This window comes from Lissotriton helveticus, chromosome 7, assembly GCF_964261635.1.
Source record: "Lissotriton helveticus chromosome 7, aLisHel1.1, whole genome shotgun sequence".
In the NCBI taxonomy this organism is placed as follows: domain Eukaryota; kingdom Metazoa; phylum Chordata; class Amphibia; order Caudata; family Salamandridae; genus Lissotriton; species Lissotriton helveticus.
This window is the reverse complement of record NC_136068.1, coordinates 1,601,195,561-1,601,221,499: the sequence shown is the minus strand read 5'-3', so window position 1 is coordinate 1,601,221,499 and position 25,939 is coordinate 1,601,195,561. Positions and strand designations below refer to the sequence as shown.

The 25,939-nt window shown below is 48.8% G+C and overlaps 1 protein-coding gene across 10 annotated transcripts in view; it reads left to right on the top strand.

The window, feature by feature from the left end:
- LOC144770575 (carnitine O-palmitoyltransferase 1, liver isoform-like) overlaps window positions 1–25,939 on the top strand; it is a 525,217-nt gene that overhangs the window by 111,942 nt on the left and 387,336 nt on the right. For 6 of the 10 annotated variants that reach the window (XM_078655216.1, XM_078655217.1, XM_078655220.1 and 3 more), the window contains exons 2-3: window positions 9,686–9,850; window positions 12,177–12,316. In XM_078655216.1, coding sequence (XP_078511342.1) covers window positions 9,710–9,850; window positions 12,177–12,316 — 281 coding nt within the window. In that variant the 5' untranslated portion in view covers window positions 9,686–9,709. The remainder of the gene's footprint in view (window positions 1–9,685; window positions 9,851–12,176; window positions 12,317–25,939) is intronic. The other 4 variants (XM_078655221.1, XM_078655219.1, XM_078655214.1 and 1 more) reach the window with 1 other exon arrangement.

Here is a 25,939-nt window from a genome sequence, read left to right as displayed (position 1 = left end):
TTGTTCTTATGTGTTTACACCATTGCTTCCATCACTGCTTGTCTCCTTGTTAGGTCTCGCCTGGCAAACGCAGTGCGAAGTATTGTTACTGAGTTGCCTCTCATGGAAGACAAGAGATGGGCACGCGCAAGAGACAGATTGGAAATGTAGACGTGCGCGTGAACAGGAGATGTTCACATGCGTAGGGCTCAGCTCGTTCCCTGTCTCCCCCTCCCTCCCTGTCTACGCGCACGCAGGACAGGAGATATGCACGCGCGCTCGCACAACATCAACAGCATTTTAAAATGCGCCTTGGCGTGCTCTTGTTGCCACCTCCCTCGGGCCAAGCCTCGTTATTCAGTGCGCGCTCGCACAATGCAGACCGTTTTTAGGTAACGCATGTGCAGGATGCCCCCGTGAAATCAACTGCGGTGACAGAGACTGCTTCACAGCCTGCCGCAGCCTCTTGCAGGCCCCAACTCCTTGCCCCTCTCCTCTTAACTCGGACTCCTGTCGGGGACTTACTCTTCACTCTCACTTCCCTTTTGTTTTTACGTATTTGTCCTTCCCTCCCTCCCCCGCCGTTTGAATCAGGGACGCTGCATGATTTCAGCCCCCACCCCCTAAAGCCATATGAACTGGTTATTCCCGTTTTATCGAGTGAGTAGAAGAAGGATAGAAGGATAATTGAGAGGGGGTTTAATGAGAGGCGAGTGGGAAAAGGTGTCAGAGTATGTGTGAATCAGCGACCTGGGACACCAGAAGGATCTTTAAGAAAGAAAGGAGTGAGAAGAAGGCGGTAAGCACTTTTTTTTCATGCGCGCAAATTCTTGTTTGGTCTCTGCAGCGAAGAGAGAAGAAAGGGGACATCTGGGAAGTGGGCAGTTTCTTCTGTCCTCTGCTTCAGGGTGAGCCATATTCCATCCAAGGCTGCCTCTAAGCATTTTGCTGCTGAGACACTTGAACAGCAATATTGAGCCCTGAGGACTTTGAGTCCTGGGTCTGTGACTTCTGAGGGAGCTGAGAGTAGGCGGGTTTGCAAAGGAGGGTCTGTGGCAGGTTGTGGACTTACAAGCCTTTCTCGTTGTGAGACAGGCCAAGTGTCTGGGCCTTGTCTACACAGAGGCTGCCTTTCTGTGTATGGACTAGAATCTGGTAAACATCCTCCCTGCAGATAGGATGGAGAAGTCTGAGGCTTTGCCAGGTAAGGGATCCGGCCAGGTAAGGGATCTTAAGACTTTCTCTGGTCTGTACCTGCAGCCGGTGCACCGAGTCTAGCTGCTGCGGCTTCCATTAGCAGGAGGAGAGTCAGGCCAGGAAATGCCACTGCCCTCAGCACTGGAAGGCTAGGTTCAAAGTCCAGACAGGGCATCAGAGTCTTTAGTAATATGTCTCATCCCTCCTTGGTAAAGTGATCAAGTTTGCCTCCCATAAGCTCTTCAAGGTCTCAGCTAAACATCGGACAGTAACTTCTCGTGAGCTGCTGACAGAGTTCACCTGAATAAACTGGTCAGATAAGTAGACGTGCTCCTCCAAACTTTCTGGGTAGGGGGTTCTTTGACAACAGAAGAGATGAGCGGACAAGCACAGTGTGGATGCATGCAATAGGTCTTGCATTTGTTAAAGTTAGAGCTGTTGGCATTGAAAATGACTTTTATTTTTGCTATTTTTATGCCAATAGTGCTATGCAAATATAACTCTACTACAAATAAAAAACAAAAAGTAAAAAAACATTGTTATTTTGAACACCAACAGCTCTAAGTTTAACAAATGCGAGACCTATTGCATTGCAAATGCTTGTTGATGATGTTATAAACCTACTTCTCTGATCACGTTATTATCCTTCCTTGTTTCACCCAAATGCTGACCACCTATCCATTTCTGTGGACTCTCTTGAGCTCCATAGTCCCCGCTCGTCTTCTTTTTGTTTTCTATTCTGGTTTGGTGGTTTGAAAGCGCTGATGCATTACCCATATGCCTCTACAGTGCTAAGGCCACCTGAAAACATCTCGGGAAAGCGTAGACTCTTGAAATCGGTGGGCTCTGCTATGGGCCTTAGTTTAAATCAAGGTTTTTTTCATTGCACCCTAGAGTTCCCCCTACTTAAACGTAGGTAACATGGTCTTGCATTGCGAGCCATCCCTGTACTAACTTCCTAAGACTGTTTAAGGTGAGCCTCTGTGAGAGAGACCTAGTTAGCTTTATCCCCTGTGTTGCCTTCTGGCAGGTTCACCCCTAAACTTTTTGCTTTTAATGGTGATGGTGATTTTTGGGTTCTGCGCACTTTCACTGTGTCCCAGTGGAAAGTGCGTGCGCACTTTGAGTGCATGTGGTGAGATAGGCCTGCCCTCCCATAGGAATGAATGGGGAATGTCTGTGTCCCTGGTAGTTCCTGATGCGTGAGGTGTGCATGCTCGAGTTTGGTATGTGTGAACTCGTGTGATTAAATGCTGCGCAATGATGTATGTGGCATGATTGTGTTTTGTGCGGAAGTACCACTTCTAGACATGGCTATGTGTGTTCTGTGAAGGTGCTGGCGTGTGATTGGCTGGAGCTGGCTGGGATGCCAGGCTCCATGAGTCATGATGGGTCTGCCCGGTGGGGAGAGTGGAGATTAGCATGCCGATGGCTGGGGAGGAGTGCACCTGGTTCCTGATGGGGCTGGGCTTTCCCCACACAATGCTGGCTCCGCCCCCTGTGGTGCATCTAATGACCCTAGCCCTGCCAGTGAATAGAGTGAGGGGATGTGCCATCAAGGGTGCTCCCAAGACCAGCTGCGACTGGTCTCTAACCCCCCCCCCCCCCACCCTGCACCTACAAACAAAGGATTTCATAGTATAAAAATGGGGCTGTGTCCCCACAGAAGCTGTTCTCTTCCAGGATCCTGCCTGAGGGGGCTGCTGCTGTTGCTGGGCCAGAGGACCGCCACTTGGACTGTCTCCCTGTCTGGAGACCCAGTGAGCTGGCTCTGGGCCCAGCCTTGCCCCCTGCCTGCTTAAAGGAACTTCTGTGCTGGTCCCTGGACTTTTAGGACCTGGTAGCACTTTTATTTTCCTTATAGCGCTTGAGAGCGCTTGATCCTGCCCTCCAGCGCTTGGGAGCGCTGTGACCCTGTTCCTAGCGCTGGGACCGCTGTATTTGTCCTTGGCGCTTGAGAGCGCCTCCCTGGTGCCTCGCCGGTGCCCACCCGTCATTTGACCCGTTTTTGCCGATCAGAAAGTCCCCTGGCAGGTGCCCACCCTGCCAGGGACATTGCCGCCCTAATATCGAGTGCCCACCTCGATTTATAGTGATTTTAAACCAGCCGGTGCCCACCCGGCATCGCCCCTCGAAGATCACCGCCGCAGCCCAGGGGCATTGAAATCATTGCCGGGCCGCTGCCTTGTGCGACCCGAAAGTGCCGCCTCCACGTCCCCCAGGGCCGCGCTGCTACTGGTTGCCCTCAGCAGCACGACCCGGAAGTGCCCGCGGCTCGCCTGGTTGAAGGCGGGGCCTCGGGACCAAAGGAGAGGCGTGCGAGGGAGCCTTGGAGGCTCCAGAGAGAAGTGTCTGCCCCGTCGGAGCCGTCCCAGGAGACCGGCCGCCGCACAGAGGGAGCAGCCGCGGCTCCAGAGAAGGAGAGCCGCTGCAAGACAAGAGGCCCGTTGAGTGTAGGCGTCTTGAGGCTCAGGGGCATTGCTGGTGTTTGAGCCCAGCCAGGCTCGGGCCATCCGTAGGTCTCCTTGTTCTCTCGGTGAGTGCGCAGTAGCTGTGAGAGAAGGGAGGGGGCGCTGGGGCACTTTGCCGGTGCCCGCCCCTCCCCCCTAGTGAATGGCTCGTGGGGGCCTTACCTGTTAAGCCTGTCGAGGCTCCAGTATCCCGGGGCATCCTTTTAGAGTCCCAGAGGGACTCCAACGGCGGCCATTATTGATTTCGAGCCTAGAGAGGCTCAGGGGGCATTTTGTTTCTCGAGCCCAGAGAGGCTCAAGGGGGCACAGTTGTTTTACGAGCCCTGAGAGGCTCGGGAGGGCCATTCTGTTTGTTTAGAGCCACGAGGCTCTTGGGGGACACTAGTGCTTTGTCCAGAGCCTGGGAGGCTCCAACATTGTCCCCATCATTGTTCTTTCAGCTGCCCAGCACTTCGTGGGCAGCTGCCACGTTTAGGCCCCCTGACTTGGGACACAGGGCGTCCTAGCCCTAGAGAGGCCAGTTGGCCTAGGGACTGCCACAGGTTGTGGCTAATGTGATTCTGGCGCATTTATGATTTATGTGCCAATGTGATTACTGCGCAATTGTTATTGCTACACCTCTGAATGTTTTTAGGCATCATGTGTTTTCCTCCCCTGCACCTCTGAATGTGTTTTAATGCGTCATGTGCCATGTTCTTACACCTCTGAATGTATGTTATGCATCATGTGTTATGTGCTTACACCCCTACAGGTATTTTTCTCCTAGTGCAGGTGGTGCTAGTGAGGTCCTGGTTACCAGTAGTTACTGGTTGTGTACTACAGTGATTTCACATTCTATGTGCTATGTTCTAAAAGTGTAACTTCTAAAAGTGTTGATTCCGGACAGTGGTCCAGGTGGCCCTGTCTTGTACATATCCCCTGTAAATTCTGCCCGTGCCTGTTGGCACATTGTAAAGTGTGTGTTTTTATCTAATGTGTTTTGGTGTAATACAAAGGCTATTTTTATACATAACCTTGTGTGGAGTTTCCTTTGTGGTGGGCCCTGGGTGTTGTTGCTGGGGGTGCATGCGCAAGCACTTAACTTACATCGCCTCCAAGTTTAGCCTTGCTGCTCGCGCCACGTTACCTAGAGGGTGAGAAGGGGTTATCTTGGCGTATAACTCCCTTGCCCTGACTTAGGAGTGGTGGTCTCTGACTGACTTTGGCGCAAGCCCTGGCCTGCCAGGGATCCCATTTCTAACACCCTGAGTTATGGACGCATGGGTGGTGCCGCATTATGAGCTAGGACAGAGACGCGCTTGACCTATTATGCCTTCATTTGAGGTCAAGAATGCAGTTAGCGATACACAATTCACTGACCCTGAAAGTCCAAAGTGTACAACTTATTTAGAACATAGAAGCGTTTCGTGAGTTCTTCTAGAGAAGGGATTCTCGAAATGCGCCCCGGGGGGCTCTTGAGCGCCTCCTGACCTTTACATTCATTCATCTGGTGAAGAGCAGCACTGGACTGCTGTTTACTTGACTGAATGCGAACATTCAGAAAGCATACATTTATTTACACTTTAACTAAAGTAAAGGAAAAGAAGCAAATAAGTTGTCCTGCACAACTTGTATTTTGGAACACGTTAGTTTTTAGAGCTATTGTGCAAAAACATTATTTTTCAGAATCTGATAATATATCAGATTAGAAGCGTTAATGAAATGCACTTTTTGAAGAGACTAAGGTGAAACGCTTCTATCACTGCATTGAGAGACATTTATTCGAAGTGATAATTTTCAGACATGAACCTAGAAACATTCACATACCTCTTTCTGCCCCGCCAACAATGCCATCAGTGAACCAAGATGCAAGTCATTTGTCATGTGTACCCTCTCAGTGGTCTAGGTTGTAATACTTGGGACAACTTTATACTTTATTAAATCAAACACAAGAAGCAGCGTTTTTGTATAGCACACATCCTGAACTCTAATATTTTAAGGTGCTCTTATATGCGATAAAGAAGAAAAGGGAAATAAAACAATTGCCTAGGCTCACACAGTTGGTCAAACGGCATTGACACGATTGATCGCATTCTCTGGTTTCACAAGGTACAATTCGGCCACTAGATGGGTTTCTCTTTTCCTCTCACGGTTTATAGCAAAAGTAAATTCTTTGTCTTTAAGTCTTGAGGTTAAAGTGTGGGTGGCGAACGAGCAACATGAGGGCTCTGTTTGTTTTGGGCTTCGAGGATCCAGTGGATCCATGAGCAAAGCCAGGCATCTTACTCGAGCCTTCTGTGGCTCATCCAGCTCTATCACATAATGACAATTAAGGGGACTGGGGCATATGAAAGATATGATTTGATCCTCATAATAGCACCATGCTTCCATATCCCCATCATGTACATGCTGTGCTTCCTTTACGCCCACCGTAAACCATCCCTGACCCTCACGCTGCTTGCATCAATGTGACCCTCAGACCTGCTAGAGTGAACTTTTTGGCCCCTGGAAAAATATTTGTGAATGCCCATGCTTTAAAGAATTTCACCCTGCTTTAATATCCATACTGAAGTCCCCTTTTAGCTGAAATTGTGTCCTTTATTTACTTAAGTTATGTTACATATCTTAGGCATGACACTTCTACTCTGTCCAGAGAGAACAATGGTTACCTTGCCAGATTTGACTAGTCTAACCAGTACTGCATGTGCATTTACATTCTAGCATTTGTTTGTTTTGCAATGTAACCGCAGGACTATAGTATTGGACAGCACAAAAAACTGGTCTGGATGAGCAAGCCTCTCCTGACCGGGGAAACTCGAGATATGAAATACCAATCGGTGCCCAGATGTTGTCTTGACCTTTTCTAAGGTCTCGCCAGGCCTATTATTTATTAAATGCAGATACGAAGAGGAGCTCTTCACTCGCAGGAACAGAGATTATCACAGGCTATTTTTTTCCTTCTGAAAATGCCATTTGTCACACCTGTTTGCATGTTGTGTTTTGCTAGATCTTTCAAAGTAACCGGAGAGACTGTACTTCTCCTCAACCTCAGGCCCTCTCCTTCTCCAGGACTGATGACTAGACTTCTGTGAACTACATACACAGTGGCACAGCATGTAGCGCTGGATAACACTTTCCAGACCCTCTTGTAGAACCCTGTGCTGCCTTCTACGTAGGGCATCCTAGGTATATCGCTCAGGTTCTGCCCCATTTGCTGAGGTCTTGATCACTTAGCTCATGGGTACTCTCAAACATTTTCCCAGGGGCTACACAATATGGTTAGTGGTGTGCCCAAGAGCCGCATCGATGCCAACATGGTATGAGGTAAGATGAGTGTTGGGGAAGTGAAGCATGTACATGGTGTGGTCACTTAATCATGGGTTATTTTGAGGGTATGGTTCCATACTGCTCTAGAAGTCATACCTTTGCCAAATCTGTTATGCAGTATCTGAATCGCTATCCCTCTACCAGCCTTCTCTACTTGCTATCACTATCTCTGGTGAGTCAGGAGTAAAAAAAGAAGTAACTTCCTTATTGAATTGGAAGGAAATAGAATTGCACAATGTGAAAGCAAAAAACATATGGTCAATCCTGGATTTCTCACCTGACTAAATTGTGCAATCCTAGGGAATTGTTTTATTATACTATGCCTCCCTTTTCTTCACTTCACATGTAAGAGAACCTTGAAATATATGTGTTCGGGATATGCACCGTACAAAACTTTCTTTTGTGGTTGAGTTAATAAACTATAATGTTGCCCATGTATAACAACAACCTAGGCAACCCAGAAGGTTCGACGTGACAACTGACTTGCCTAGTTAGTTCACCATTAGCATTCTTGCCAGGGTGGGAGGAGGCATGAATGCTTTTACGTTTTTTTTTTAACTATCACTTTTAAAATCTACTTCTCAATGAACTGACTTCTGCATGTTAATAAACATTTTGAAATTTGAAGAGACTGCCATTTTTATGCAGGTTTGTTGAAAGAGGTCTTAAAAATGAATGTGTTCCTATAGTTAAATGGTGCAGGATACCTCTTTTGCTTCTTTTCTTTTACTACAGTTTTCTTGAAAATAAATGCTTGCCAGTGTATTTAACATCTTTCTGAAAGTTAGTGCTTTCTTACGTAAATAGCAGTCTAGTGCTGCCGTTCATCAGGGGCAGCATGTGAAGGTTCGAAGGGCCGCAAGCAGCCCCCGAGCCGTACTGAGTATCACTGATTTAGCTGCTTTAAGCATTGCTTTATACAGCATGAAATAATAAACGGGACCGCTTTTGCACAGTAATTTCTTTTTCTCCCTAATCTAATGGAAGCAGGCAAGAATTTTCCTATTTAGGCAAAATCTACCCACATTCGCAAATTTCTTAGAATTTAGTTATGCCTTTTTACAGTCCAGTAATGTGTAATTTTCCTGAAAACGACATGTATCTCGTGAAAAAATACTGCCCTGTTTTAACCTCTGACACGTTGCTGTCTTTGTCCAAGGTATGCGAGAACTGTGTCCTGCGCGTCCCCTGCTCGGGCTTGATCCCCGCCTTGGTGCTTTATCGCTGCCTTATCGGGGATATGTATCCCTGGCAGTTGGTTGCTGGCTGTCTCCTTCCAGTCAGTGCCTTCTGTTCGGAGCTGGCCTTGAACAGCCGATAGCATATCTCCACAGGAGTCCGCGGCGAAAGCAGGGCAGTAAAACCGATGTAGATACCGTGTATTGTTTCCCGAGGATTTGCAGACGGTGCGTTACCTAAGGAGTTTTCAACCCTAAGGCCTGCCCACTTTCTGCAAATGGGACCCTTGTGTAAGCGGGGAATGGCGGAGCAGTGACGGGGTGAACCTGCACGCCTCAAGTGCAGGCTGTTCCACGTGGTCCTCTGCATTGCGGTGGGGTTGTGAAGGGATGACTGGGTGAACCTGCACGCCTCAAGTGTAGGCTGTTCCACGTGGTCCTCTGCATTGCGGTGGGGTTGTGAAGGGATGACTGGGTGAACCTGCACGCCTCAAGTGCAGGCTGTTCCACGTGGTCCTCTGCATTGCGGTGGGGTTGTGAAGGGATGACTGGGTGAACCTGCATGCCTCAAGTGCAGGCTGTTCCACGTGGTCCTCTGCATTGCGATGGGGTTGTGAAGGGATGACTGGGTGAACCTGCATGCCTCAAGTGCAGGCTGTTCCACGTGGTCCTCTGCATTGCGGTGGGGTTGTGAAGGGATGACTGGGTGAACCTGCATGCCTCAAGTGCAGGCTGTTCCACGTGGTCCTCTGCATTGCGGTGGGGTTGTGAAGGGATGACTGGGTGAACCTGCATGCCTCAAGTGCAGGCTGTTCCACGTGGTCCTCTGCATTGCGGTGGGGTTGTGAAGGGATGACTGGGTGAACCTGCATGCCTCAAGTGCAGGCTGTTCCACGTGGTCCTCTGCATTGCGGTGGGGTTGTGAAGGGATGACTGGGTGAACCTGCATGCCTCAAGTGCAGGCTGTTCCACGTGGTCCTCTGCATTGCGGTGGGGTTGTGAAGGGATGACTGGGTGAACCTGCATGCCTCAAGTGCAGGCTGTTCCACGTGGTCCTCTGCATTGCGGTGGGGTTGTGAAGGGATGACTGGGTGAACCTGCATGCCTCAAGTGCAGGCTGTTCCACGTGGTCCTCTGCATTGCGGTGGGGTTGTGAAGGGATGACTGGGTGAACCTGCATGCCTCAAGTGCAGGCTGTTCCACGTGGTCCTCTGCATTGCGGTGGGGTTGTGAAGGGATGACTGGGTGAACCTGCATGCCTCAAGTGCAGGCTGTTCCACGTGGTCCTCTGCATTGCGGTGGGGTTGTGAAGGGATGACTGGGTGAACCTGCATGCCTCAAGTGCAGGCTGTTCCACGTGGTCCTCTGCATTGCGATGGGGTTGTGAAGGGATGACTGGGTGAACCTGCATGCCTCAAGTGCAGGCTGTTCCACGTGGTCCTCTGCATTGCGGTGGGGTTGTGAAGGGATGGTTGCACAGTCTGCTATCTGATGCCACGTGCTGCTGATGTTGAAGTCTGCTCGACTTAACTCGCTCCCTCCTTTGTACCCTAGCAGGGAGGACTTTGCATCTTCATCATGGCAGAAGCCCACCAGGCCGTGGCTTTCCAGTTCACAGTCACCCCAGAGGGCATTGACCTGCAGCTCAGCCAAGGGGTGCTCAAGCAGATCTACCTCTCTGGACTGCGCTCCTGGAAGAAGAAATTTGCACGACTTAAGGTGAGACATGAGCGATTCTTCTGGAAGGAGTTGTGCACTTGAAGGGAGCATACCGCACACGCACCTTCTGCATCACTCACTGCACCGCATAAAGAGAGCGCACACACACACAACATCTTGCTCTTTCACCATCACACGAAACATCTTATTCAGCGACAGGCAATGCAGTTCATAAACATGATAAACAGCCCACGAGAAAACAAACTTATACACATGCAGAGCGTATGAGAAAAAGGGCAGAGCTGGAAAAATAGGTGCTGCCAATGGTACAGACCGTATCCTTGGAGTGAGCTTGACTGTATGGGTGTCCTCCTCCGCCTGTCCTAGTGGTGGTGGTAGGACATACCTACATGGGCATTAGTATATGCTCACCGGGACAACAGGCACGTAGGCCTGTAAGTGTTATGTTTTTGTGTTGTCTAAGATCTTGAGTCATCATGTTAGCCGCCAGTCTCCCAATTCCCAAAATTCTGGAGGTAAAAGCAGAATTGTTCATGTCATCTACCACTTTGCTAACTCTGATCCAATCATAATTTCTATTATTGAACTTGTCGATATTAGTTTCATGCCCCCATTTCCTGCAACACCTGCCTGACTATTGTGCTTAGCGTTGGATGGATCGAAAGATGCATTTATCCACTGTTTCCACGAGACTCGAGAAAGAAGAGTCCTGTCAGCTGGGTTGGATTCCCCTTCCTCTCTTTTCCCTGTCCCTCAGTACTCTAAATTGAATGCTCCAGGTGTTGGGTAGCATGGGAGCAGTGACCTCGTGCTTCTTAAGAGGCAGCCACGGGTTACCTCCTTCGGGAATTATTTGAAGGATGGAGGCTAGAGCAAATGGTCTGCAGTCCTGTGTGATTATCATCCGTATTATTTGTGACCTCTGCCTACGGGTTCCAACCTGGTCCGACTTCCCAAGCTGGGAATGTAAACTTGTTGTTGGCCGTTAATTGAACTGTTGCCACAACCCAGTTAAAAAAGGTAATTCATTTTTTTGTGTTGATAAACAAACATCCAACTTGCGCATTTACCAACTAGCTGTATTCACGCCGCCTGCTTGGGAACACAACATGTAGCTGGGAGAAATCTTACATTTGCTACCCCAGCATCAGTTTTTACCAACCAGAATGGAATAAAATGGGGACATTCTCGTCATCATTTGGATATACCCAGACAGTGCAATGTTAGTTGCTTTGAAAATATCTGTTTGTGTTTCATCTCAGAGATAACCCTCTAACAGAGCCTTTTGCTTGGGCTCCTCAGCAAATACAAAAGCGTGGTGAAACATCAGACGTCACCATAAGTGTAGGATTGGGCTCCTTTTTTCATGGTTACCCCCTAACGTTTTGCCTGATATCTGATGCTAACTTGACTGAGTGTGTGCTGATAGCCTGCTAACCAGGCCCCAGCACCTGTGTTCTTTCCCAACCCTGTACCATTGCTCCCACAATTGGCATACTTCTGGCCCACATACAAGTCCCTTGCAAATGGTACCAGTGGTACCAAGGGCCTTGTACCAGAGTGGGTCCCTTAGGGCTGCTGAAAAACACATATTTCACTATACTAATTCATCACTAATCCTTTAATGGGTTCTGGTGTAGCGTGCTACTTGCCAAAAAAAAAAGAAGCGCTTCAACACCCTATCAGGGGTAACAAGCGCTATATAAATGCAAATCTTTTCCCTCTTCTATCCTTCCACTATCCTTCTGAATCCACATAACTGACTTACCTATTCACCACTGAAATGACTTTCATATTTCACTATACTAACTCAACACTAATCCTTTATGGGTTCCAGAGTAGCATGCTACTCGCTGAAAAAGCACTTTGCCGCCTTGTCATGGGTAGTAAGCGATATATAAATGCAATTACAATACAATTCCATTTATCCAAGTTTTATCATTTTTACTGTGTGGCCATGTTATGTTAAAACTGTAATTCGGTGTTGTACTGGGTAAATAACCTCGTTTTAATAATGAATGGCTTCAGATCTTTTGCCTTGTAATCATCTGATTCCCTATACGAAATAAAAGGGGGCAGGATGTGGATTCTTATGCTGACTTAAATATCCCTCAAAATATTGGAATCTATATTGAAAAGGTGTTAAACATTTGAAGATGCGTTACTTTCATTGCTATTGCAAAATGGCTTAATGTTGGAAGATCATCTGTATCAATGGCCATCAAGCACGGGGCTAGTGCACTGATGTTGCTTGGGTGACCTGCAAGTAAGTTAATCATATGTAGTCACTACTTCTATTTTGTAGAGAGCTCTAGGGTGTGAGGCTGGCAGCAGGAAGTGTGTAATTTGGTGCTCTTGTTTTCAGAATACCTTTGTTACCGGCGTATATCCAGCCAGTCCTTCCAGTTGGCTCTTTGTTGTCATCACCATCATGGCGACGATGTATGCCCGTGTGGATCCGTCCATGGGCATGATCGGAAAGATTAAGGAACATATGCCTGTCAGGTATGTGGCTCTAAGCTAATTATTTTCTGGTTTGGTACTCCCTCCTTTTTTTCTTAATTTTCATTTTTTACTCTTAAATTCTTTTTAATTTCATTTTTAATATAGGGCTTTAGCCAAAACGGTTCACAAAAGTGGCAGTGGTCCAATATTCATGACTACATCACATCCCATAGATAAAACTAGGCAATACAAATGATAAAGCTAAATCAAAATTATCCTGAAGTAAAGGTCACTGGAAACACAAATTATGCAAGTGTTTTTCAATAGACACCAAACTGGTCAAATAATGGGTCACCGGGACAGACATACGTGCAATTCTTATATTAAGGACCATTACTAAGAATGACTTGGAGAAACTGGACACATGGTAGAGAGGGAACACCAAGATGAACTAGAGATGTTGGATCACATGACTAAAAATGGTACATATAGAGAATTTGGAGGACTTACAAAGGTGCCTGAGAGGATGAACACATTTTCAAAACACTAAGAAGCGAATGTTACGGATGAACGAGGATTCAATAAAAAGAGATAAGAAAAATGATGATGTGAACAGAAGATGGGAGCTGAAAGATCAATTTCAATGCATATATCTAAGGGACATATTTTGAAGTCTAAGGAGAATAGTTATGCAAGAAAAGTAGCAAAGTAAGATTCAGGGTTTTCGTAGCTTGAAAAGGAAAACATTTTCTGAATGTTGTAGATCTGATCTCTGCGTCTGTGAGGTAAAAAAGGAAGTGTGCATTGAGCTCGCCAGATAAGATTTGAAGTTCACTTCCAAATTATCTGCTGCTTTTAACCAAGAGGGGCTAGGAGGACCAGGAAATGAAAATTCTTAGATGAGAATATGAACATTTATAGATCAGGGAAGCATATCAAAAGGTTGAACAATGCCAAGAAAAAGTGTTTATTTTTATAATTTGATGTGTAAGTGAAGAAAATTGGTAGAGATCCAGGATTTATCAGTGGAACGACCATTACAAATGGTACAAAGAAGCAAAATAGAAGGAACGATTTGTGAATCATCGGCATAAAAGTGGCAGAATAGGCCATGATGCTTTTTGATAGGTGCCCAAGGAGTAAACACTCTACTCCATGTAGCACCATAAGAAAAAGGAAGGCAAAAACATCATGACCAGTTGAGAAATTTACTAAGAACTTCTAGCTAAAGGACCACCAAGATAGTGTAAGACCAGAGATGATATTTTGATGCAGTGAAAGCAGAAAGTTTGACAGAAGTGGATTTTGGCTGTGTGAGCTGATAGAAAGCTAGAATACATTTTTTTTAAGTAGCAGTCTAAGAATATATAAATGTGATGAATTGCAACAATTTTAGCTGGTTGCAGAGACACAGAAGTAAAAATATAAGGGGGGAAATTGTGTAATAGGGACATTGATGGGCACGTTTTTTTAAGAGATATCGATTGGTGGCATTAATAAAAATAAATTAATCTTTTGAGAGCAAAAGATGAAAGATTTGCTCCAACATGGAAACGAGACACAAAAGAAAGGGCGAGTCTCGAAATTATTGGTAGAAATACTTTTTGTGCTGGCCAGAAACATGAAAGGGTTCAGATCATGATATGGGAGAGGAAGAGATTATGTTTCTTGAACATGAAATACCTTGAAAAAAACAAGAGACAAAAGATGTTTGGCAAACAGGAACAATTTGTTTAATTAAACAGAGCAGCCAGGAGCACAGTTACCGGCATAGGGTCTGAGGTCTGTCTCAACTTACAATCGATCTGAGATGTGTTTATATACTGTTCGTTGAATGCCATAAATCGTTCCGGCGATCCATGTATGTCAAGGCTGCATTTGGAGTCGTAAATCAACTTATTCAATGGGGAATCCAGGTGGGCCTTGAACTTGCATGGACATATTGTGGCCAGTGGGTAATGTGCCCAGATGTCCGGTATGGGGAGCGTGTGATCACTGCGTGTACTGTGTGTGCTGTGTCCTGATTGGCTATATGTTCCTAACTTATGTGGCATCTGACTTTATGGTGTTTTGGGAGCACACATACCTCTCCGGCCACATGTGCCTCATTGGGGCCAATTTCCTTGGACCATTGTGGTGTTGCTGCGCCTATCTGTGGAATTGATCTGGGATTTTTTGTTAGTGCGTTTGTCTGCCAGCTATGTGCCGCCCCACCTGTGCCCCGTCAATCAGTGACCTCAGGCCTAGATCTCAGAGCCTGCCTGACTACATATGTCTGAATCAGGTTGATGTGGAGTTCACAACGAGCAAATTGGTTGATAAAGATTCAATTTCCTTTTTATACATGAATATATCGTTTTTCATATTAACAAAATTAATATTCCCCCTTCTAGTTGAATTTTCAACTACACTAACCCATACTTAGTGACAGTTACTTTATTGTGGGCCTATTGTTTTTTAAATTCACTTTTGACAATTACTACTTTCCTAGTTACTTGCATTCTATCCAGTTTGAGGGCTGTGTTTTTACAGCAGGAAATCCCCAATTGTACGGATCGACACAAAAACACAATGAAAACAGGCTACAATGATCTGCACAGACCAGAGATCCGCCGGGGGAGCCAGGAGAACCAATTCGAGAGCCACTCCTGGCCAGGGGCACCTCCCTCCTGACACATGTCTCTATGTAAATAGTACAGTGCTAGGATGAGATGAGTCAGTGTTCCATTGTCCATATAATTCCCTGGAATAAATGTGCAGCAGGACACATCGATCTTGGCTAACACCCCTCACTCCATCATGGTTATTAAGTCTAACACATATCGATGCTGCATCACCATGAGGCAGATTGCTCTAATTTCTCCTTGATTGAATTTAGGCCAAGCTCAGTGCTTTTTATCATTTTAAGCATCATCCACCTGGTTATTTATAAGTAGCAGGCGTTCCTTTGTGTCTGAACAGTCTGAATTCTTCTGGAATGTCCTTGTACTGAGCCCAGCCAAAATAATCCACAGTTTGTTTCATGCGCCTGATGCAGTTAGGTTGTCTTTTTTCTTATTTAGTGGGTGTTGGTTCATATCCAGCAGTTTTTCTCTGGGAATGATTAGGGTCGTGGTGTGTATGGTTACTAGGGAACAAAGTCCGTGCCATATGGGGACAAACTGAGTGTAGGCAAACTCACCGCACTGCCAGTAAAAACCCATCAGCGTGGAGGTGGCCCCATTACATGTTTGGAATGTGCATAATCGTGCTGCAGTTCTCATTTATGTCCAGTGGAAGCTTCCCTTTACCACTGAAAAATAGGGAATACAGTGTAAGCTTTCGTACAAACTAGGGGTTGCCATTTCCCTTCTAGCCAAGTGTATCTACCCACCTTGGTATCTCAGTTTTCCTGTCATGGGGAATCCAGGCTCTCATTTAACCCTCCCCCATGTGATTCATCACCTTTTTATCCTCAAACTGGATGGTCCTACACAGGAAATCCATGTCTGTAGTCCATTTGTTGTTCAAGACTGCCCCAGATGCGCTAAGGGCCACCCTTGGACCATAAATGTAGGCAGGAGCGGATGTGTGTTGTGCATTGAGTCAAGAGTTTTGCTGCCTCCAAGAATCTCTTGTGTGGGAAATCTCTAGGTCAAACCGTATCCTCCCCAATGGTGGTTTTCTGCAAATCCTCTCCAGGTCAGTTTGAATATTGCTAGGCACGGTAAAATAGTATGGAGCCATTTGGTTGGTTTCGTGTCAGGCCAGATTAACTACTACCTCGTGGGGTTCTGCTGATTTGGGTTGGATTTTGGCCCTAATTCTGCAGATGTATAAATTAAGAAGGCATTTACCTAAATAATGTCTGTCGGCGCCCACCGCAGGCGGTATCAGTGAACAGACGTAACATGACCTGGCTGATGTCTGGGAGCCACTACAGTCATGAGCTGATCCCACGTGTTGTGCAAGAGGGCGCTGTGTAGTGCATATGGGATGCTAGTGTTTAGTTGTAAGTGACATGGGATAGATCCCTGCGCAATGCTGTGGCAGTTTTTGAACGAACTCCATTTAGCCAGGACTCCATAGACAGAGGGTACATAGAAGTGCAATAATACATAACTTGTTAGTGAACATTGCAAGACTTGATATGGATCCATGGGGTCTGTGTCCCTCTGGTTTCACATTTAACAGTTCAAACAAAAATGTTTTCAGTGTTCATTCGTAATCTTGATTCGTACACTTTGAATCTGTGCTGGGGTGTTAATGTGGCAGCTGAGAGTTGGTACACTCAGAGATTCTGCAAGTGTGCCATAGTCAATGATTTTTCTGAGGTTCCTGTACTTCACTTAGGGGTGTGTTCTCCACACTCCACGTCTCACAATTTTAGTGAGCCACCAGAAGGTGACTCTGGGGGTATCTTTTTGGTAGTTTAAAATTAGAGGTGGTTTATTGGTAATCCAATGGATGAATCTCTTTTATGAGCCGATGAGCCCCCCCACCGTCTCTCTCCCCCCCCTCCTTCCTACCTAACTGGGTGCTTGAATTAGTGCATACATTTATGGAGTTGTCTTGCAGTCCATTGGGATGGTTCGCATCAGTTTTTAGTCTGGATTCTATAAGCACCACCAGCTTTCCAAGAACATGCCTCTCCAATTTGTGCACGGAGGCGCTGTCGATGTGGGCTGCGTCTTTCAACCTACATGGGCACAGGATTGTGCGAGAAGGGGGCATGTCACTGTTAAGTGTTGGTTGTGGTTGCTACGTGCCCCCCAGATTAAGTGTGTGTGTATCTCTCAGTTCCCGGTATGCAATGTGACACTCCCTTGTGGCACCAGATATCTCTACTCCACCCTTTCTCTAGAGTCTTCTTTTGGGCTAACTTTGGGCTTCTTTTGTTGGTTTTTGGGTATTTTCCTAGGTCTTGCGTCCTGCTGCCTTATTTATTGCGAGGCAAAGGGGTTGAAAATTTGTTCCGTGGCGCCCATGTACCCCTGATTATGCCATTTGTGGTGTCTGAGGTCGGGGTCTACATGCTTTGGATGGTGCATGTGAAGCTTGGTTCGTTGGTTAGTTGCTAGGTCTGACATGGGGATCTGTGCATTCAGCGTTCTTCTCTTGCCTGGGACTGTGATGGACACTGGGGATCCCCCCTCTCCTAGGCACATCCCTCTCCCCTCTGACCACTTCCTACTACCGTTCAGAGCATTTGGACATGCTGTTCCCTGTTTGTGGCTAGGGTCTTCTGATGAGTAGGCATGCTTCTGTCGCTATTAGGCAGAGGTGTGAACTTTGGTTGGGCTTTGAAAATTGAAGACATAACGTGAAGAGCCCCGAGCAAAGGCCAAACAACTTACACTGCAGTCTGCCAACTGATGGTGTTGAACCAGGACTGCCCCAGCAATTCTGGGCCATCTGACTCCTCTGGCAACCTTCACCCCCAAAAGGCCTGCATTCGACATCGTGTGGACGCCTCGCTGCTTATTGGTTCCTGTCCGTGTTGGGTGGCGGTTGTAGGGTCTTCACTATCCCAGGCGTACGGCAACCCTGGCTACCACCACTGGAGGACAGCTTTATTTTAGAACTGAAAGGGGGGGCTCCATTGGGTGGAGACCTCTAGTTTTTGTAGGCGCTGTTGGGGCTACAATACACAAAGGAAACCTTGGTACTTGGCGAATGGCCGAGAATGGTGTCCTTTCGACTTAGTGATTAGAACCCGTCCTTATTGACTTTTTGGGCATGGCGACCTGGGTGCCTGGGTTTTAAGTACATTATCGGGGAGACACCCACTCCCTTGTCAGACTGCCCTCCCTCTGTGTTGTGGCCAGCCAACCTCGTCCTGGGGGGTCAGCAGCAGAGTGGGTCCTTGCCGCCCATAGGCACCCTTGATGGCGAACTTTAGTGAGGATACCTGTTCGATAGAGTGCATACAGTAGCTCTGAATCCCTAAATGTAAGTAAAAGCTTGGATTCCCACCGGTGTCTCCTTGGTCCTTCTTTTTGGTTTCGTACAATTTTTGGGGATGTGGGTGAAGGGGTGCTATTTGTTCTGGGGAGTTTCTTACTGCACATTTGACCTCTGTGTTTGTGTGAAGGTACTGCAGAGGTTGTGGCCCTGGTCCCTGTTGGGCTGAGTTCCCTGTCTGTGGTCGCTGCTGCCACGTGTTTGTCCAACTACCTGATTCCCCCAACCCCCCCGCACCCCTCCTCCCCCCCTCCAGCCCCCCCCTCCCATCCCCCACGGGGTGCAGTGACTGACGGACCTTCCTGTGGCTGAATGCAAGGTGCATGGCTTTATGGATGAATAAACAACAAATGCCCATGGGTCTGGAATGGAAACAACTCTGTACTTTAGTATGACATGAACCTACCAAATAAATCCAACGTAAAAAATCTATAAAGTGTGAATACTACTGCAAGATACCCATTAGTATTGAAGGATACCCTTCAGTAGCTGTCCAGTACCGCCCTATTCATCATTTGGGCTTCCTCATACCGTGTGACTTATACGTTCACCTACAGGGACCAGATGTATATGTCCCATGCCTTTGCGTGAACTGGATTGAGTGGGACCCGGATATGAATAAATCTGTAGCTATTGAGTTTCAGTGCAAGAAAAAAGTGAAACAATTAAAAAAATATATGTGTGTAGTTAAAATTGGAGGAAATGAGAGAAATTAACAAATTTAATGGTGTCCCTCATTTGTCCAAAATTTCAAAACAGTGCAAAAATAGCAGTTCAAACAAATATCTGCTACTAGAAGTTATATGGTCAACATGTTTCAGCAGATCAATGGACAAAAGTGTCCTCTGCCTTCGTCAGGACCTTAACAGATGTTTCTGCTACTGCGATAGGTGAATAAATAAAGACAATAAATCAAAAACCATATCACCTGGACTCCTAGGTGTAGCTGGTTTCACCTCCTGTCAGTGAATCACTTGTAGGAGATGATGTAGGTTACATGTCATAAAAGAGAACAAAGAAAAATACTGTTGGTATCATATGAACAATACTTACATGTTACCAAGTGAATGTCATTCAACCAACAGTGCATAACCCCATGTGCTTATCACAGGGTACATCGTCCCTCTTACCTATTGTACAGGAAGGATTGGCCTCACCTCACCTAGCTGCAGCTCAGACGAATTCACTGACAGGAGGTGAAACCAGCTACACCTAGGAGTCGAGGTGATATGGTTATGGAGGCCAGTGGTCCTGACATATCCCCTGACACTGGTTTCATCTCTCCTCCCTCCGTGGATACGGAGGAGGATGCTACGTATGGTATGGTGTGGTGTTGTGCAGGGCAGCCAAGGCCTTGGCTCTTGAGCTCCCTCCTGCGGCTGTGAGGACTAATCTCCTCACCGAGGTGCTTCAACCACCAGAAAGCTCTTCGGAGCCTATGCTGCCGTTCAATGAGGCCCTCGATGACTTTCTGATGGGCACTTGGTTCAAGCCCTCCACAGTACCCCCTGTGGATCGGAAAGTGGCCCGACGCCACAGTTCGGCTCCTGGCGACCCCTGCTTTCTGTCCGAACACACCACCCCCAAGAGTCTGGTGATCCAGGCCTCCAAGTCCCAGACTGCATTCCCGACCGCTCCCCCGGATCAGAAATCCAAAAGGATTGATCAGTTTGGGAAGAAACTGTTCTCCTCAGTCAGCTTGGGGTTGCGGTCCATTAATACTGCATGCCTTTTGGGCTGTTACACCCACACTCTGTGTGATACGGTGGCGGACGTGCTGCCTTAGTATCTAGACAAGGCCCAGACACGGCTCGCCCAGGCTCTTGCTGAGGGGCGGGACGCAGCACGGTATTCCATCCGATGTGGACTTGATACCACGGACTCACTAGGCAGAGCGATTTCCACGACGGTGGCGATCCGTTGCCACGCCTGGCTGAGGTTCGCCAATTTTTCAGGGGCTGTCCAGAACACGCTCATCGACATGCCCTTCGATGGCCGTCGCCTTTGTGGCAACAAAGCAGACAGTGCTCTTGAGCAATTCAAGGACACCAGGGCTACGGCCTAGTCCTTGGACCTGTCGGGCCAGCGCCAGCAGACTTCTGCTTTTTGTCCCTTTCGTGGCCAAGGAAGGGTTGCCCCCAAACGTTCGTCCAGCCACTGGCCGCAGAACCAACCTCAACGCGGTCGCGGACATGGTAACCGCCGTGGCGGTGCAGGGGGTCAGAGGCCCGGTCAGTCCACATCCACTCCCGCCTCAAAGCCTTCCTAGTCCAAGCTTTCAGGCCCATTCAACACCACCATCACTTCGGACAGGTGGATGCTGCAAATTGTCCGAAGAGGCTACTCCCTCCCCTTCGAGGCGACCCCTCCAGCCATGCCACCGCAGTACCACCGCATGTCGGGGGATCACTTGCAACTTCTGCGGGAGTAAGTTACGGCCCTCTTGGCCAAGGAGGCCATTGAGCGCGTTCCTGGGCCAGAAGTAGGACTTGGTTGCTACTCCCACTACTTTCTGGTTCCCAAGAAGGGCAAAGGGGTCCTGCGCCCTATCTTGGACCTCCGGAGCATCAACGGCTTCCTCTGGAAGGAGAAGTTCAAGATTCTGACTTTAGCTCAGGTCCTGGCTGCCCTGGACCCTGGTGACTGGATGGTTGCGTTGGACTTGCAGGACGCATATTTCCACATCCCCGTCCTGCTGGCCCACCAGCGCTACTTGCGGTTCACGGTAGGCCACAAGCACTTTCAGTTTACCGTGCTCCCCTTCAGCCACACCAGCGCCCCTCGGTGTTCACAAAAGTGATGGCCGCAGCTCATCTGCGCAGATTAGGGATTCCAGTCTTCCCCTATCTCGACGACTGGTTGTTGAAGGCGGGCTCACCACAACCCGATCTCCTGCACTCGCTGGGGGTTCTCCATCAACGTGCCAAAGTCCCACTTGAGTCCCTCTCAGAAGCTCCTCTTCATCGGAGCGGTTCTGGACTCGGCGCAGTTTCGGGTTTATCCTCCCGAGCAGCGGGTTCGAGATATTCAGGCTCTGATTCCGATCTTTCGGCCTTTATCCCGAGTTTCGGTCAGGATGACGCTGCGGCTCCTGGGGCTGATGGCTTCCTGCATCCTGCTGGTACATCAAGCCAGGTGGCGGATGCGGGCTCTGCAGTGGGACTTGAAGTTCCAGTGGGCACAGCATCAGGCCAACCTGTCCGACCATGTCCTGATCTCAGAGGGCACTGCGAATCAGCTGCAGTGGTGGCTCACGGACCGCGATTGGGTCAGTGGCAGATTCCGCTCCCTTCCCCAACCGGAGCACACAGTGGTGACGGATACGTCCCTCATGGGATGGGGGGGCCCACATGGGAGAGGTGGAGATCGGAGGCCTCTGGTCTCCCGACAGAATCCCGGCTCCATATCAGTCTTATGGAGCTGCGCACGATCCGGTTGCACTGAAGGCATTCTTTTCCTCTGTCCAGGGAAGTGTAGTGCAAGTGTCTACGGACAACATCACTGCCATGTGGTACTGCAACAAAGAGGGCGGGGTGGGATTGTGGACCCTTATCAGGAGGCTCTGCGCCTCTGGACATGGCTGGAACACCAGGGCGTCCCCCTGGTGGTTCAACACCTGGTAGGTTCCCTGAACGCCAGGGCGGACAAACTCAGCCGCCGGTGCATGATTGATCACAAATGGCATCTGAACTCGGACGTGGCGCAAGGTCACTTTCAGCAGTGGGGAGAGCCTTGGTTAGATCTATTCGCCATCGAAGGGAACGCGCAATGTCATCAGTTCTGCGTGTTGGAATTTCCAAGGCGGCACTCGCTCGGCGACGCTTTTCATCACGAGTGGAGTTGCAGTCTGTTGTACGCCTTTCTGCCTATACCACTTCTGCGCAGAGTGCTAAAGAAGATCAGGTGTGACCGGGCCAAAGTCATCCTTGTGGCTCTGGACTGGGCACGAAGATACTGGTATACTGAGCTACTCGGTATGTCAGTCGATCCCCCGATTCTTCTGCCTCTTCAGGGAGACCCTCCTTCGCAGCAACAGGTGGCGGTCCTCCACCCGAACCTGTCCAGTCTCCACCTACATGCGTGGAGATTGAGCGGCGACAGTTGAGGCCATTTGACTTGCCTCCTGAAGTCTGTGATGTCATTCTGGCAGCCAGGGGTCCCTCCACGAAAATAGTATACGCCTGCAGGTGGAACACATTTGTGGCATGGTGCACAGCAAAGGCTGTGGATCCGTTCTCTGCCCCTCAGAGGGTCTCCTCTTTCTTCTCTTTCTTGCCCAGCAAGGCTCTGCTCTGGGCACTGTCAAGGGCTATCTGTCAGCCATTTCTGCCTTCTTGAGGCTTCCTGATCAGCCTTCTCTTTTCAAATCCCCCCTGGTAAATAGGTTCTTAAAAGGCATCACGCACATGTTCCCTCCTGTTCCTTTCGTGATGTCTCAGTGGGACTTGAACCTGGTTCTTACTTATCTGATGTGCGCTTCCTTTGAGCCGCTTCATAATTGCCCTCTTCGTCTTCTGACTCTCAAAACTGCTTTCCTGGTTGCCATCACCTCTGCCAGAAGAGTGAGTGAGCTCCAGGCTCTTTCTTCTAAGCCTCCTTTCCTCTCCGTCAATCTAGACAAGGTTGTTCTGAGGTCTCGTCCTTCTTTTCTGCCCAAGGTTGTTACTGCCTTTCACATCTGCCAGTCCATTACCTCGCAAACCTTCTTTCTGCCTCCGCATCCCTCGAAAGAGGAAGAGAGGCTCCACGATCTGGACCCAAAATGTGCGCTCTCCTTTTACCTCAACCGCACACAACAGTTCCGGGTGAACGACCAACTCTTTGTTCGCTATGTGGGAGGTAAGAAGAGATGGGCGGTACACAAGCGGACCATCTCTCGGTAGGTGGTTTTGTGCATCAAGGTCTGTTATTCCTTGGCTAAAAAGGAGCCTCCTGTGGGGCTGCACGCCCATTCCACTCGGGCCATGGCTTCTACTGCCCTGGGTCAGGGAGTCCCTTTGCAGGACATTTGTCAGGCAGCTACGTGGGCCTCGCTGCACACGTTTGCCAAGCACTTCTGCCTGGACAGTCAAGTCTGGAGAGATGACTTTTTTGCCCATTACGTTCTCCAGGACTTCCTGGTGTTATCTTCGTTCGCAGGCCCACCACCGGGGTTGGTATTGCTGGGGTATCTATTCTAAGGTAAAGAATCTAACTAACGTGTTTCTTTCAGATGAACAAGTTACTTACCTTCGGTAACGATATATTTGTAAGACACATTAGTTAGTTAGATTCCTTACCGCCCCACACATCCTCCCTGTTTTGTGAACCGATATCTAGGGTTAAGGTATCTCCCTTTGAGGGGCCCTAGTTTCATGGCACTATTGTCTGTTTCTTGCATGGCTCTGCGTTCCTGGCGCGGAAAGCTATGTACAGAACTGATGTCAGCTCACGAGGGCGGCGTCTAAGTACTCCGATGATGTCATCCCGGCGATCACGACGTCGATGACTGACCCGCAGACGACGCCTACCGACTTGCAGAGGTACTGCTGACGAAAAGCTTTCCGCATCCAGTCTGACGCCTGGGCATATTCTAAGGTAAGGAATCTAACTAGCTAATGTTTCTTACAGATATATTGTTACCGTAGATAAGTAACTTGTTCATTTAGTTCAGTAATATTTCTTTGTTCCAAGAAAAAGTGAGCAGTAGAAAGAGAAAACTTACAATGCAATACAGTGCAATATATTTAGTAATAGCGAAATATGAGTTTGAGGGAATTAGAGGCAAGAAAAAAGATGTAATAGTAAGATAAAGAACAGAAGGAGTGTCGGAAAGGATTAAAAGGAAAAGTGATGGAAGATTAACAGAAGAGAGGGTGCAGGAAAAAGCTCAAAGGAGTGAGTTGCAGAAAGAGGTATCTAACAAGAAAGAGAGAAAGAAGAATGACGAAGAGGCTGATGGCGGCAGTGGGATGTCAGGAGGGCTGCCGTCAGGGTTGGATTGGGATTAAAAATCGGCATGGGCTAAAAAAAAGTGACCCACATTTGCATATTACCTTTCCTCAAAACACTGCTTCAGTGAAATCTTATTTAAAAAAAAAAAAAAAAGGGGGTGGTAAAAAAAATGCACGGATTAGTTTACACTGGTAAAACGCACCTGAAAACAAGTGAGGCCCCTACTGCTCAGGCCCCATACCCCCACTCAATCTGCATACATTAATGGGCCGGCCCAACGACAGAAGAGGAGTGACACCTCTGCCTGTTAATAAACGGGAGGTAATGAGCGCCTATCTGCCTCCTGAAAGGCCACTCAGGCACCCAATGGGCCGCTGGCTGTATCCGAACAACAGCGACACCGCCCATAATCCCCCCCTTCCCCTGACTGTTCAAAAAAGCAGCCCACAGCTGCAACTCAGACGCCGGCCCCTCAGGCATTGCCTGAGTGCCCGCGTTACCAATCCAACGCTTAGCCCGTGATGAATGAAGCTTACTTGCTTGAGTTTTACATTTAAAATATATGTTAGAAAGGCGAACCCGGGGGAGGCAGAAGGTGTCTGACTGACCACCCCTAGGTCTACCCCTCCTTCAGAGAAGGGACCGAGCGATGTCGAGAGGCCTCCGACGGGAGGGCCCTCTCCTAGAATCGTACAGCAGAGTAACCACACCACTACAAATATACACCACACGTAGATAGTTTTCAATCTTTATCGGGCAATAAGTATCGTTTCAATATATACAGCAGATCCAGAGATCTGGAGTGTCTCGTGGCAAGGGGCAAGGTAGCGGGACAGTCTTATAGATGGTCGGTTGCAATGGGACCCTACGCACAGCTCTCAATCCTCGAGCTGGGGGGTTCCGGAAGGTTGGGCCGCGGCAGCGCCAGCAGGCTCCAGGATGGTTCAGCGAGTGTGGACCGCGGCCGCGCCAGCAGGTTCCAAGATGGTTCAGCGAGTGTGGACCGCGGCAGCGCCAGCAGGTTCCAAGATGGTTCAGCGAGTGTGGACCGCGGCAGCGCCAGCAGGTTCCGAGATGGTTCAGCGAATGTGGACCGCGGCAGCGCCAGCAGGTTCCAAGATGGTTACAGCCAAGATGGACCGCGGCAGCGCCAGCAGGCTCCAGGTAGAACAGCAAGGTGAGTTCGTCTCAGGGTCAGCCGCGACAGCGTCAGCAGGGCTTCTCGACTCCGGGATACAACTCCCGTCCTACTCCGGTGCTGGCCCAGATATAGGTCCTTTGATGTCCGGACCCTCTCGCCTGGGGGTCAGAGGGGCCGGGATGATAGTGTCCAGACACCCAGCAGGGGGGTGGAGCCGGAGCCCAGGGAGGCCGGAGGGTGATCGAACCCAGGCATCCGGGGATGGTTGGAGAGCCATCAAAACTCCCCTCTCCTTGTCTCTGGTGGAGTGGCCACTCTACCACCCGGAGGGTTCTTGGTGCCTCGATGGCGGGCCCGCTGGGGCCGTGGCCGCAGCTGGTCCGGGACCACGTGTCTGTCACGTGATGGGCCCAAGATGGCGTCGGGCCTGGAATGAGGGTCCGGGGTGGGCACCGGACCGGTAATGCTGGGGCTGCCCGAGGGTGCCGTGTCAGTGGTTGTGGGCCGCCGGGTGGCGGATCTGGTGGTTTGGAGGGCATGCAGAGGTGTGCCCAAGGCCGACCCGGGCTGGATGGAGGGCCGATGTCGTCCGGGGCCCGCCATGGGGGAGGGGTAGGACCACGCCACGAGGCCGGGTCCAACACGCGTCCCCCCAGCTGAAGGCA